This window comes from Tachypleus tridentatus, unplaced genomic scaffold (assembly GCF_004210375.1).
Source record: "Tachypleus tridentatus isolate NWPU-2018 unplaced genomic scaffold, ASM421037v1 Hic_cluster_2, whole genome shotgun sequence".
Classification (NCBI taxonomy): domain Eukaryota; kingdom Metazoa; phylum Arthropoda; class Merostomata; order Xiphosura; family Limulidae; genus Tachypleus; species Tachypleus tridentatus.
The window spans coordinates 27,535,860-27,550,779 of NW_027467782.1; the positions used below are offsets into that span (position 1 = coordinate 27,535,860).

The 14,920-nt window shown below is 35.6% G+C and overlaps 1 protein-coding gene and 1 long non-coding RNA gene across 32 annotated transcripts in view; one reads left to right on the forward strand and one right to left on the reverse strand.

Moving 5' to 3' along the window:
• Window positions 1-464: 464 nt before the first annotated feature.
• LOC143242631 (uncharacterized) lies at window positions 465-10,704 on the reverse strand. Of its 2 annotated transcripts, XR_013023025.1 has the most exons (3): window positions 10,439-10,704; window positions 6,701-7,353; window positions 465-2,093 (listed from the first exon to the last, which is right to left on the reverse strand). XR_013023025.1 is itself a non-coding variant. In XM_076486108.1 (2 exons), exons 1-2 carry the CDS (start codon window positions 2,943-2,945, stop codon window positions 1,947-1,949), a joined length of 510 nt encoding a protein of 169 aa, XP_076342223.1. In that variant the 3' UTR covers window positions 465-1,946. The 2 variants fall into 2 exon arrangements, 1 of the variants encoding a protein (XP_076342223.1); XM_076486108.1 differs by lacking the exons at window positions 6,701-7,353; window positions 10,439-10,704 and adding an exon at window positions 2,583-2,945.
• Window positions 10,705-13,052: 2,348 nt separating this feature from the next.
• Window positions 13,053-14,920, forward strand: part of LOC143242997 (uncharacterized) — a 42,333-nt gene continuing 40,465 nt past the window's right edge. For 18 of the 30 annotated variants that reach the window (XR_013023578.1, XR_013023577.1, XR_013023576.1 and 15 more), the window contains exon 1: window positions 13,281-14,425. This is a non-coding gene — a long non-coding RNA (uncharacterized LOC143242997). Of the gene's footprint in view, window positions 14,426-14,920 lie in introns of all 30 variants that reach the window. The other 12 variants (XR_013023555.1, XR_013023556.1, XR_013023559.1 and 9 more) reach the window with 2 other exon arrangements.

Below are 14,920 nucleotides of genomic sequence, written 5' to 3' on the forward strand. Positions count from 1 at the left end.
CGTCTTCAAATTGGATGTCGGTTAGCACTAATTTGCCACCGTATTTTATTTGCGTTTTCTCACTATTAATAACTTGTTCATTGAGATTTGAGAACCAAATTACTGATTCTTCTCTCGCTCTTTTATAAGCTCGGTTTGAACAAATTAATGTGAGAGTAGAACCACGTTCAGTTTCGTAGACGAATCTAAAACCTGAAACAAGCAGGAAATTAGCGAAAATATAAAATAATTGAGTGTAATTAGCCATTGAATTCTCTCTGCACTGTACGCTTTGTAAATCACTTTCTGTATTGTTTCTAAGTGAAATATCAGTGTTACTATGCGCACAAAGTATTCTTGTTTGAATGACGTCATGAACTGAAGTAACATTGTTCGGTGGAAAAACGTTTTACTAACAATAATGATTGCAAAGTTTATTGCTTTCTGTCGTGTGAAAGACCTTAAACTGAGAAATTATAATCATGTTTATGTTTTGCATAATTTAGATTTAATAAACAATAACAACACTTGCCTGAGATTTCAACTTGAAATTTAGGTAAAAGCAAATAAAATGTATACGAAGTTTTGCTTTGCAATTTCTTCTGACAATACAAGTCTTAGTCGGTATTTATGATATCAACCATAATAAGACTGCTAACAGATGTCTCATGATACATGTAAATTATAATTGAGTAGTTATAAATGTATAAACACTGTAACAATATTTAAATTGAAAAATCAGTTAAAGAATATTCACATATATAACTTGTGTGACAAATACTGCATTCCACGGTGTTATATAGGGATTAATGACTACAATTAGCTGTATCAAATATTTTGTTCTTCAAAACTAATATGATTTCAATAGTTTGTTTTTCGAATGTCGCACAAAGCTATTCGAAGGCTATCGAGGTTTGCGTGTGACGTCACTCTTGACCTAGTTACTGCTGACCGTGTTTATATTCCAACACAAGCGTGATTCATTGTCAAAAGTGTGTGATGGTACACTCGTGTTGTGCATTTAACTGTTCAAATCGACGTGGACAGGCGGAAAATGTGTCATTCTACAGATTTCCTATAGATCCCGACCGAAGAAGACGATGGATTGCAGCTGTCAATAGGAAAAACTGGACACCCACAGAGCACACCAGACTTTGTAGTAAACATTTTGTGTCAGGTATCTATAATTCATCTATAGCCAGGCTGAATAAATTGAAACTTACACGCATGATATATGTACAGCAGAGCACACTGCAGCACCAGTCAAAGAAATGTTTTTGCACACTTTTCTTTTACTTTTAAATTACTGAATAGTAAATTTACTGAAGGAACAATATTATTCATGATGAATAGGTTATATAGCCATTTGTACATTAAGACAAAATGTTAATATCTCTTAAAGGACCAATTTAAGTGATTCATCAGAAAACTACAACTGGCACAAAATTAAATAGTGTGCAAATAATTAATTTGTTCGCTGTACATTCAGTTGTTAAACAATGTTCAGCATATTCAGTTATATATATATATATATTTAGTTAAAAGTGTACAGTGTATGTGTTATATATATAAATATTATCTGATCATGCTTGTAGGTCTATATCTTAACAAAATTATTGTACTCTGTTTCAGGGACGACGAGTGATGATCCCCTATCACCTGACTATGTACCTTCCATATTTCATTTTACACGTTCTCCCTGAAGAGAAGGAAAGCTGCTGAATTGTGTAAATATGAAAACAGGAAAGAAGTGACCAAAAGGAGAAAAGAACAACAAAAGAGACATGAAGCTACTGCTGGGCTGCTTGAACTTGCTTTCATAGAATCTGCTGGCACTGCTGCCACTGATAGCAGCTGTACTGATTCTGCTGATGAACTTGAAGCTACATGTGATAATTTTGACTTGTGTACATCACAATATACAACTGAGACATGTATGCAGACGGAAATATCATTCATAGACTTAGTTAGACTTGAATCTGAATGGCAACGTGGGAGCAGACTTCACCTAGTCCAGCCTTGCAGGTGCAGTGGGAAGATATTATCTCTCCATTCCTGCAACTAGCAACCCATAGCTTTAGTGGTGGTTCATTTAGCCGCTGAGAGTGGCACACCTGTAAAATAACAAAGAAAATATTAAGTTGTGTATATATAAGCTTTTAAAGACAACTGGGTATCAGGTTGGGATACATGTGTCACTCAAATAATAAAATAATATAAAAAAATAACAGAACAGCTAAATATTAAATTATTTTTACAGAAACCTAACATGGCTATTGACCAGCTTTAACGGTCTATGTCTACTTGTACTATTTATTATCTATATATTGATTCCTTACCAAAAATTAATCATAAATCAAAAATTAAGTTTTGAAACAGCCTAGACAATAAGGTATCTTAATATCATTATACAAACATGTATAGAAGTGCTCCTAGGCTAGAGCTTTGACAACAGTCAGTACACATGTAGTACAATAATATTGAACCATTTATTAAAATGGGGGCTCTACTTTACTTAAGTATCTAGTCTTCGTCTAAAATGTAGTTAAATCTATCATACAGAGTACATGATACATGTATGTAATACAACATGATGTACAAACTTTTGCTGTAATGATGACTTTATCCGACGTTGCCCTGGTTATCTGCACATTCTGTACAAATCCTACCACAAAGTACTTGTACGCATCAAGGCTTTTGTAACCTTTTAGACTTTCATTTGTATAGGTGGAAGTCCTGTTTATCAAATATATATAAATGTCACCATATGTAATATATGGCAGATCTACTCCGGAAACAGTCTGACTCTGAACAACGTTGTCTTGGCTGGATATTACTGGCGTAAATACACGTGGCGGGAGCATATACGGGTCTCCTACACCCAGTTCCTTCACGTTTTCCTCATACCTGGCCTTATCAGCACCTGTCAGGTGTGCTACAAGTGATGAAAAGCCAGCAGCAGCCATTTACATGTGAATAGTACTGAATACAGCAGTTGTTAACTCGTTCAGTCATGCGGGATACTTGCCACCCAATATGGCGATATGTTTACAAACCTCGTTGTGGTCACGTGACACTAATAGGTTCACGCAAAACCTCTATTTGTGCTAGTCGTCCCTAATTTAGCAGTGTAAGACTAGAGGGAAGGCAGCTAGTCATCACCACCCACCGCCAACTCTTGGGCTACTCTTTTACCAACGAATAGTGCGATTGACCATCACATTATAACGCCCCACGGCTGGGAGGCGAGTATGTTTATTGCGACCGGGATTCGAACCCGCGACCCTCGGATTACGAGTCGAACACCTTATCACACTTGGCCATACCAGGCCAAGATTTCAATAGATCTTCCGTCCTGAAAACAGTAATATGTTCATTACGCTGTTCATGGTTGCCAGGTAAAATACTGTCACAGTTTTGTTGTGCTGTTGCAATAAAGATAATTCCCTGAATCAAATAAGCCTAAGATTTATTATGTGTGTGTTTTTCTTATAGCAAAGCCACATCGGGCTATCTGCTCAGCCCACCGAGGGGAATCGAACCCCATACCGCTGTACTAGCGGGAGGCAAGATTTATAATAAATATTATAGAAATTGCAAATGCTACTTTCCCCTCAGGCCCAGCATGGCCAGGTGGTTAAGGCACTCGATTCATAATCCGAAAGTCGCGAGTTCAAATCCCCGTTATAATGTGACGGTCAATCCCACTATTCGTTGGTGAAAGAGTAACCCAAGAGTTGGCGATAGGTGGTGATGAATAGCTGCCTTCACTTTAGTTTTACATTGCTAAATTAGGGACGGCTCGTCTTGTTTTACGCGAGATTAAAAACAAACCTATCTATTAATTTGACGTTAAGATACATTTGCTTCTAGATTTTTAAGTTGTTCATTTCTCAGTTAAACAACTGAAAACTGAGAAGAATAGCATGCAAAACTAACGTATAAATCAATCACACGATGGTACATGAATGAAATCCTTTGTTAAATGTAATTTTTGTTACTGTGACACTTCGGTTTTTGAAACGTAGATTTATGTTTTTATAAATCTTCAGTTTCATAAATATCTTGTTACGTATTTCTCTTCGTCTTTGAAGTGTGTTCTTGGATATTAAAGGAGGTCCGCAGTGAAGCTTAACAGTATGGGGTTCACTGTAATGGGGCTTTATTTATATACGAATAAGCCTTTGGGCCCTTTTTTATTATGGCTGACATTTTAATACATATATTTCTGAAAAGATGTCTACGAATTTGTGTCATTCGCTTATTCTAGGTCTTTCTACAAGCCTATACAATGCGCATGCACATTATATACTGCACAGTATAAATCTGAGCATCAGTTGCTGTCAGCGGCAGTTCAGTTTTTTCATGTTAAGGACGGGTGTATACCTTTTACAGAGATCATTTTATTATGCGTGAGAAAAAAATGTGTGATGATACTGAGCCAAAGAAACCTAACTCGCACGAGACGAAGGAATAAATGAATCATCTGTAAGACTGTTAAATAAAAGAACCAGTAAAAACAGTACTGAATGGCTACCAACTGTTTTGCCTCGAAAACAATCGTCAAGAAAAGGAGCTCTCTAATGGTGAATATGGAATGTCTGCTATCAATATGGATAGATGATTGTAATCAGAAGCGAATTCCTTTAAGTCAAATGGAAATTCAAACGAAAGCTTCGAGTTTTTTAAACGCCTTTAAAGATTGGTTTGTTTTGGAATTTCGCACAAAGCTACTCGAGGGCTATCTGTGCTAGCCGTCCCTAATTTATCAGTGTAAGACTAGAGGGAAAACAACTAGTCATCACCACCCACCGCCAACTCTTGGGCTACTCTTTTACCAACGAATAGTGGGATTGGCCGTCACATTATAACGACCCCACGGCTGGGAGGGCGAGCATGTTTGGCGCGACCGGGATGCGAACCCGCGACCCTCAGATTACGAGTCGCACGCCTTAACACGCTTGGCCATGCCGGGCCGCCTTTAAAGAAACCGTTGGTGAATGGGGAACTAAAGAAATATTTTTGGCAAGCCGTGATTGGTTCTTTCGTTTTAAAAAACACTCTGGTTTTCATAATGTTCGTATTGCAGGCGAAAGTTCAAATTAATAAAAAGTTCGTTACGAAGATAACCAAATATTAATGTTGATAAAAGGGGTTTATTTTGGGAAAAAAAGTGCCTTCAAGAACTTTTCTATCAGAAAATGAAAAAAACTCGGCCACGTTAGAAGGGGTAAAAGATCGTTTGACACTTGTTTTGCGGAAATGGATCTGGCGATTTTAAATTAAAACCTGTGCTTGTGTATCGTGCGGAAACACCCCGAACACTTATCAGTTGTGCAAAGAAGACTCTTCCAGTTGTTTGGCGATCAAATAAAAAAAGCATGGGTCCCAAAACCTTTGTTTGAAGACTGGTTAAAAAAGCTATTTTTGTCCTGCAGTTGAACATTACTGCAAAAGAAAACAACTTGGACTTTAAAGTCATCCAACAGGACTTTGTGACTTTAATGGAAATGTCAAAATTCATCTTTTCCACCCAATACAACATCTCTACTGCAATTAATGAATCACGGTGTCATTGTAACGTTTGAAGCTTATTATTTGAAGCGAACTTTCTCTCAAGCAATAAAGACTACAATTACAGAAGCTGCACTATCTTCGACTAAATTCTGGAAAAATTACATCATCAGAAGTGCTATCGAGAATATCAACGAAGCGAGAGTAACATGAGAGCAATATGGAAGCACGTTCTGCCTGATTGTACAAGCTTTAAAAATTTTCCACTGGCTGGTTGAGGCTGAAAAATATGTATAGAGCAAATACATTGTAGAGAAAAGTTAATTGCCACTTGACAGCAGTAGAAAGAACTTCGGTCTACCAGATTTAATGAATGGGCTGCACAAGGCACATATATGGCAAACTTATTTTCTTCTAAAATCTTTTGCTGCATATCCTTACAACGCCCAGACATGTTAGCAGCATTGTGATAAGACTGACCCCTATATTTTGTAAAATTAAGTTTGCAAAGTTCACGTAAGTACTGCAATACCTGGTTTGCCATTTCATCAGTCATTTGACTTTTTGGTTCCAAAAAGGTTAAAAAGCATTCAATAGGCTGCTCATTTTTTAAGTATCGAGTTCAACTCTTATCTGATCTATATGTGATAGATCTGGCGTCGAGTCAACTGACAAGCTAAAATAACAAGAAGAATTTACTTCATCAACAACAAATGTGTAGACCTTCTGAACCATTGGTTCAATGAGTTCTTCATTGGCGGTTTTGGACAAGTATGAAGGATTTCCTTTTCCAAAATTTCCATATTTATAAATATGCCCTGCTAAACTGGATCAAACTGACTTATGAGCTAATGTAGCCCTAAAAAATTCCCATTCTGCAGTGAACCAAATTTCATCTGTTCTGTGAAAAGCCAGGCTACGTTCAGCTAACGTACAAATAACAACTATTGCATGCTCCAAGACATGTTCCCAGTAATCGCACTCTTCTTTTAATTTCTTTTTCCAACTCTTGTTGCAAGCCTAAACCTTGTCTGTAAGTTAAGTATGTTAACATAGAGTTTCGGTGAGTAGTGCTTCTTTAATGATGATCAATTACAATAGTATTTCGCCAGTCACTGAACCCTTCTCTTTCAACAAAACACGAGGCAAATTTAGGGACAAAGAGTCGACAGTGAATACAACAACCATTCTCTCTTGTATTACTCACCATTGGCTTTTACCCCAAAGAAAAGTTTTTGCAAACAGTATTTCATTAGTTTGCTACTATTGAAAGTCCAGCAAGATTTAACAAATGACCCATTGTGGTGTTAACAGTCAGTGGGTCCACAAGCAATCGAATAAGCCACATCAGCAGCAGAGAAATCGAGCCACAACCCTGGATCTTTTGCTTTAGTTTCTTCATCTTTTTTAGACTGAAGCATTTTACCATAGTTCAGCAATTTTCATTTTCAGAAATTATTTCAACTTCAAACTGTCTTGTGGAGAAACTTGCATCAACATTAACACTAGATTTATCTGGAGAATTTACAAGCAAAGTAAGATCAGTTGTGAAAGTTGTTGCAGTTGAGCAAGCCTGTGACACCTCAACGTCATCATAATGTTCTGACCTTCAAGTGGACAAAGTGGTACTTGTAGATGTGGAGCTTGGTTCAACTTTAATCATGTCAGAGTCAGATACAGTACAAGTGACTTCTCATGGCAGAGATGGGTTTTGATTTGGAAGATCTTGTTGTGTAAGTTCAGTGAACAAATTAGTCTGCTATCTAGACTTGGCCACTAAATCCAAAGCCTTTTGTTGGTTCTTTTCTGCCAGTTTTTTCTTTTGTGCACCACTTAAATGAACTTGTTTCATCTTGCAGTCTGAAATATACAGAGAAAAAAACACAAAATAATACGGATCATATATAGTTATAATGATAAGAAAAACACTGACATTTATGAAAAAAAACATTCGTAAGACAGTCAAACATACTAAACTCTAGGTCTACATTTAGACAAAGACTGTCAGAAAGTTATCCTCGGGTCCAGATCCATCAGCACATAAACATGAATTCATAAATACTTTTATTGACTTACTGTATTCTGATAACCATTGAAAACCATTCATGACTGGCCTCAATCCATTTTAGAAAAATTAATTTTCAGTCATTGCAAAAGTTTCATTAAGGTTGTTGTTATGGTAGCTGATTGCAAGAAGCAATGACAATGGTAATATGTAAATCCATTGTGAGCCAAAAGTATTCCAAAACAATTTGTGATCCACAACACATTCTGTAGTAGCCTATATACACAGTAATCATTCTGTAATAATACACATATATAACATATAATCAGTTGTAAACTGTATTGCACATTGAATTATTAAATACTGGGTTAGGCCTGGGCTAGAGTACCTTAATCCTAATATCTGAAGAATGAGTTGTAACCTCAACTTTTCTTTTGACCTCAGATTTGACCTGGGACTTTAGATGAGCCAACAAACCATACATCAACGAAATAGGCATATGTCTGAAACTTTACTTACATGCCTGGATGCGAAGGCAAATTCAAAACGACAGCCTTACACTGGGAATAGTCCACTTCATTATTCCAGGCTACAGTAGCGTTTCCAGTGTACTTACACTAAACTTGTTACAGTATTTAGGCTTAACGTTATTGTCACTCAGTTCTCAGATGACATTAACGTCAGGCCTAATGCTAATACAGGGTGGCCCGTAAGTCCCTACCCATCCATATGTTATTATGTTATATTCAGTTACGCATGTATTATATATTCGTTTCTTTTTTTCACAGAAATATGGCCGATGTAACCCATTTATACTTGAAAATATCTCACAGAACATGGCGTCGCATATTATGCAGCGAGATACACTGGATACATAAGATATATGGATGGGTAGGGACTTATGGGCCACCCTGTACATTGCAACTGAGGCCACTAACGTTAAGCCTAGTACTTAGTACTAACCTTGCTCACATGAAGTTATTTAGTTTATGCACTTTTTCAATCCTAAATTGATTTTCTTGATTTTTCAGTTTACATTATCTTCGTATGACCACGGCGCCACAGTACTGTACTACTACTAGTCGTATGGTATAAACATAGCAATGTTAAGAACCTTGTTATCGAACATGTCGAAGTCTTACGTAATTTGACCTAAAAGGTCGAATTATCGCCTTCAGACTGCTCCGATCATTCAATTGTTTTCCCAGCTTTTCAGAAATGTAATACAACACATAGTGAACTGAATTTATAGTCACAAAATAGTTGAATTACACCTGAAAGTTTCTCTTCGTTGTATTTGTGTTTCTGTCTCGGATTGTTCGTTCGTCTCATAAAAAAAATATCACCAGAAGGCACCCTTGTACGTATCTCCTTAGTAAATCTCAGCTTCAGATCTGCTTATATTATTACATAATTAGAAGGGTATGCATACATGCCCAAATGCTCTTATAGGTTACATGTAATATATGAACGGTGGCATTGCTACAGTAGCATTCCTTTCTAAAATTTTTCTTGGTATGATAAATTGCAAACAATGTACTCACAAACAAAGGTTTTTTAACAGCAAGCTATTTGAAGCCAAAAAACGTAACGGCTCAGAAAACTTCAGTGAAAAACACACTTATAAAAATATTACAAAACACACAAATAAACCAATACTAACGCAAATAAAACTAAAACAAACAAGACAATAACCCAAATATAAGGCACGAAAACAAAGCCGAAAAAAACATTAAACTAGCCACGTCTCTGTACACATGTTACCATTTCGTTTGACTTATATTTCTGTGGTATTATTCTCTTTTGTTTCTGTAGATGTGACTGAATAAAGCAGTAAATGATAAAACAAAACAGTTCCACTGCCGAAAAGTTCTTATATATAGCCACAGCAGAAGGAATGATTGAGAAAAATATTTCATCTGCAAGGTTAGACATCATAACATATGATCATCTTTTACCTGAAGTTGTATCAACATTTTGAACCACTCTTTACAGTAATCTTTCGCAAATCAATTACTTCTTACTTCAGATATATAGTTTAGTAGATTCTCGAAACTTTAGTCACTAACCGAGCCAAAGAAAACTTTTTTAACAATGCAGAGTAAAGTCAAGCACGGTAGGTAAGAGCAATTACAAAAAAAAAAAAAAAAAATCAACCAAAGTTAAGTGTGGAAGTGAAAGAGGTAAGGGCATTATAACTAAGGGGAAATCTCTGTGGTTCTCCCTTCCATTGGTGCCCTAATCACGTGCGTATTTTGCTTAATGGTTAATCCAGGGCTGCTTTAGTTGATTGTTAAGCCTTTATAGTATGTGATTTTACGTATGAATGGTGATAATAGTAATATTCAGAGGAAGTTAAACTTGCAAGTTTGTTGCGGGGATTCAGTTCATTTTTGCAGAAAATTTCCTTTATACTTTGTTTTAAACTTTTAATTTGAAGTTCTTCTGTGATATATTTGATTCTTTGGTCTGGTTGTTGTTTTGTATTAAGCACAAAGCTACACAATGGGCTATCTGTGCTCTGCCCATCACGGGTATCGACACCCAGTTTTTAGTGTTGCAATTCCGCACACATACTGCTGAGCCACTGGGGAGATTTTGGTCTGGAGGTATACTTTAATTTTAGGAAGGTTGGTGTCAATTATTTTAATCTGCAAGTTTTGTAAACGTTAAATTTCGCTTCGTATTTTTGAATTTCATCATATTTTTTTTGTAATGAAATACATTTCTTATTTTCTATTTCGCCATAACAGAAACAGATTCTTTCGATAAGGCTTACGTTGGTTAGTGGTAACTTTAGGCTTAGCTGGCCTTTTGTTTTTTAAAATACGTCAAACTGAAGTTAAACTGTAATTTTGATTTTAAAAGATTTAATATAAATATATGCTCAGTTCTCTCTTTGGCGAAATAAATTATTTTCGTTATTTTTACAATACTCACAATAATATATCAATTATTAGGCCTATATTAATCGTAAGGCCTTCCACGACGATTAACTTCCCTTTTTACTTTTCTTTGGCCTACTTCCGTTTCGTAACATCTCGTCTGCTAATTTTTGTCTGTTTTTCTACTTCTACTATTCCAATCACACTATTTATTTATCTTTAGCGCAGATAGTCTAGTTGCTTTGTGCTATGAAACATCAAACCAAACTATTTATCTTTATTACACCTAATCGTCTGTCTTCTGTACTCTACACGCGACACTCGATAATCTCTGCATCAATGAGTTACAAACAATGCGTACGACTCCTATCGAGTTTCGTAATTAAATTTGTCATAATGTTTACTTTAAATTAATTGATTGTGACTCTCATGTTACAAATAAAGCTAAACAATTATTAAGTATTTATTCTTAAAATATATTGTACAATTTATTTGATAAACATATAATCTTATGTAATTATATACATATATGACTTATCCTACGTTACGTGCCCCGGCATTACCAGGTGGTAAGGGCACTCGACTCGTAATCTGAGAGTCACGGGTGCGAATCCAAATTTAACTAAACATGTTCGCCCTTTCATTCTTAGGGCGTTATTATGGTCAATCCCATTATTCGTTTGAAAGAGTACCCCAGGAGTTGCTTTTCCTCTTGTCTTACTCTGCTAAATCAGGGACAGCTGGCGTAGATCGTTTTCGTATGGCTTTGTGCAATATTCAAAATAAAGAAACAGACCTACTTAACGTAATTACAACTTCATAAATAGAGTATCATATTATCCAGTGTTTGTTATGTTATTAGAGGCAATATTACCTACTTTCATTCACATCATTCTTGGGTTTGTATGCAACTACTTGAGCATCTGCATGATATAAGGTTCTACTCATATATCATTGGGAAAGTATTTGACATATTATTTGTTACTGGGGTCCTTATCTTCACTTCTAGTGTTTTTAACTGAGATGTCCCTTATCATTATTACTTCATCAACTAACACAACACTAACATGCTCTGACTCTGAGGTTTCTCTTTATTTACCCGTTCCTCCTCAATTTTTGTTTTCGTTTTGAATTTCGCACAAAGCTATTCGAGGGCTATCTGTGCTAGCCGTCCCTAATTTAGCAGTGTAAGACTAGAGGGAAGGCAGCTAGTCATCACCACCTACCACCAACTCTTGGACTACTCTTTTACCATCACATTGACCGTCACATTATAACGCCTCTACGGCTGAAACGGTGAACATGTTTGGCGCGACGGGGACGCGAACCCGCGACCCTCAGATTACGAGTCGCACGCCTTAACACGCTTGGTCATGCCGGGCGTTCCTCGTCAAAAGGTAATTCAGTCTCACTTGAGTTATCGGTTTTTATTTTGTAACAGATTTACTATTGTACATTTAGTGTAGTACCTTCGCTTCTTTCAGTGTAATTTTATTTTTCTTATGACGTTTACTGTGGGCTGTGTAATTCACAAGTCCTGCCTGTTCTCGAAATTAATAGAAGATTCTCGATCGTAAGAATCAACAAAGTACTAGGTGTGTATGTAATGCTACTGATTGACAATACGTTTGCCAAGCGACCTTCGGTGTATAATCTAGTTTCGCATGCTTTATATAAAAGCAGCGCACCAAGAGAGAAGATTAATATTGTTGTTGGGCATCTACAGTCCATGTGCTACAGGCCTAGGAAACTATAATTGTGATTAATGCCGATTAATCGAAAAAACTATAGAATTTAACCACCAACATTTGAAAATTTCAAACATTACATATTGTTTAACTCAGCAACACTTTAGCTTCAGACACAACAAGCTTGGACTCATCAGTTAACCAATCCATCTACAGGTCTAAAGAAGTAGGGTAAAATAAAATACATAACGAACAAAAGAGAATCCAAAACCCTTGCGTTGAGAATTACAAGTGGCAATTTTTTCATGGAAGAAACCATAGTAACAAAGAGACTCACGCCACTGGCAAGAGAGTGAGAATACAGTTTTACATCTTTAAGAGCGCTGTTTCATATGGTGTTTCTAATCCAGTTTGTACCTAATGTTTTTCAAAAGAATAATGCAAGAATATCTTATCTTAATCAATTGAAAATTAATGAGTGGATAAAATTGTCAATGTAGATGAAATCATAGCAAATATAAACACGTGTAGTTCAATGTTTTACTTCTTGTGATTGGTATATTTTCAGTCATACAAATTGAAATATTTGTGAAAAACAAAGAATTTTATTAGATATTTTATTAATTTTTTTTTTTCATGAGAAGGATGACAGATTTAAGCTTCAAAATGCTTGATGTAAGCGTAATAAGGTTAGGCATGGCCACTCGCGTGGCTGAACCTTGTAATTTGTGCTGCAACTGTTAAATTTCGTGTGAAGTGGTTTTCATAAGTAAAGCACGGGTGTGTCGTGTGTATAGAATACAGGAGTTCTGGAAGTAGTTGGGCTACCAGTCCCTAAGTTTCTGATTATTAGTGTTTCGCTCACTTTTCCATAATAATTTATGAAACTGTACATAAATAAAATTACAGCTTTTGAAAACTAACTTCCCTTTTAATCTGTTTCGTGGTTATTTAAAACAGTTTTTGTCAAAAGATATCAAATTTCAATTTATTTATTTGCTTGTTAGTATTTTTCTGAAATCACAAACATGGCTCTAATTTATTTCAGAAACCTTCATTAAGACTCATTTCTTACCAAAAGAGTGTATTTACTGTACATTGCTCGATATCAATACACAATCGATGTTCAAATGTTATTTTCCCGGTGGCTAAGCGGAAAGTCTGGGGGCTTATAACTTTCAAAATCGGATTTTGATACTTGTGGTAGGCAGAACGCAGATAGCCTGTTGTGTTGTTTTGTACTTACCATTACCAACCAACCAAACAAAGAAGAGTTATTTTATTTTTCATAATCTATAATTAATGCTTATTTATAATTGAAAAAATATGTAAATATAACGTTATACAAAATCTAACCACTATGTAGCGCAGAGGTCTTTTGTAGACTATAGTTCATTGTTTGATACCGAAAAATAAGGATTTTCAATAGGAAATTTACAGCTTTCGGTTATCACAGTTTAGATAACTTTAGTGTAAATGGTGAGTTTAAATGTTTTATTTTCTGGTTGCCAAACATTCTTGGTTGTTTAGGATGTTCTTTTTTGCAAAAGACAAAATGTAATATGCCGAGTGACCTAGCCAACTCAACAATGTAATTCAGAACCAGGTTATTCATACTCTCAGAAAGAGAATTTATATTTTTGCTATACTTTGTTGGCCCAAGTATGATGCATGCAGAAATAAACATAACCTCAACCATTAAAGCATAAATATTAGCATAAAGGTACGTTTGTAATCAAATGGACAGTTGATCCGAAATAGAATCATGAGGGGACCAACGAAACAAAAACGAAGTTAGATGTTAGAATAGAACTTTTTTCAGAATTCAGTTTACCCAATACTATATTCTCCTACGTTGTATGGTCTTACTCTTTCAGTACCATAGTGAACCATGTAATACTAACAACAAAGCTGAGTTCGAAGCTACATTATCGACAAAAGTTTTATTGTTGCATTAGAAACATATTAAATCTTCTGGAATTAGACTGCAGTCTGAAGCACTGGACATAATATATAACGTTTTGGAACAGTATGGGATCTCTTGGTCCATCCTGGCTCTTACATCCTCTAATTCAAACTATAAATGTTAATGAATTAATTTTTAGAAGTCTTAAAGCCAACACTTATTCATATACTTATCAAGCTTTCTGTTAAACTTGTTTAAATTTTCTGCTCCATAACATCCAAAGAAAACTCATTTCAAAGGCTAACTATCTTGTAAGAAAAATAAAGTTATCATAGCTGAAGGTGACTTCTACTCTGCCAGTGTCCATTAAGTAACTTGAAACCAGGACTGGAAAGGCCAACTTCAGTTTACTGATGGTGTTTTTTGAACTTATCTGTTAGTCTTTCTGGTGAGTTATGATTATTACAGTCATGCTACAGAAAGTCCTTTACAACTTTGAATTACTGTATTGTTGACGTTGTAGACTAGATGTAAACATTGGTCTTATGCTATTTATGTTGTTGTTTTTTAAACTTTGTTTTGTTTTACCTTGATTTCCTTTTATGAATTTTACTAAATTTACTTTTACCTTTTTTCTGGATGTTTGGTACAGATAACTTAGCTGCTTTGTGCCATAAAACATTAAATCAACCAACCAACCTGCCAGTGTTTATACTAGAGTCCTCTAGCCCTACTATTCTCACTGTTAATTATGCACAATTATGATGCATCAATATCATCAATTCCCTTTACAATATTTAACACCTCAATCATATCACACCCCTCCTCTAATTCTTTTTTTTTCCAAGAGAAAGCAGTACAAGAGATTTCAGCCACTCCTCATATGACAACTCCTCCATCCTAAGCACCATTCTAGTAACCCAACTTTGAACCCTTCAAACAA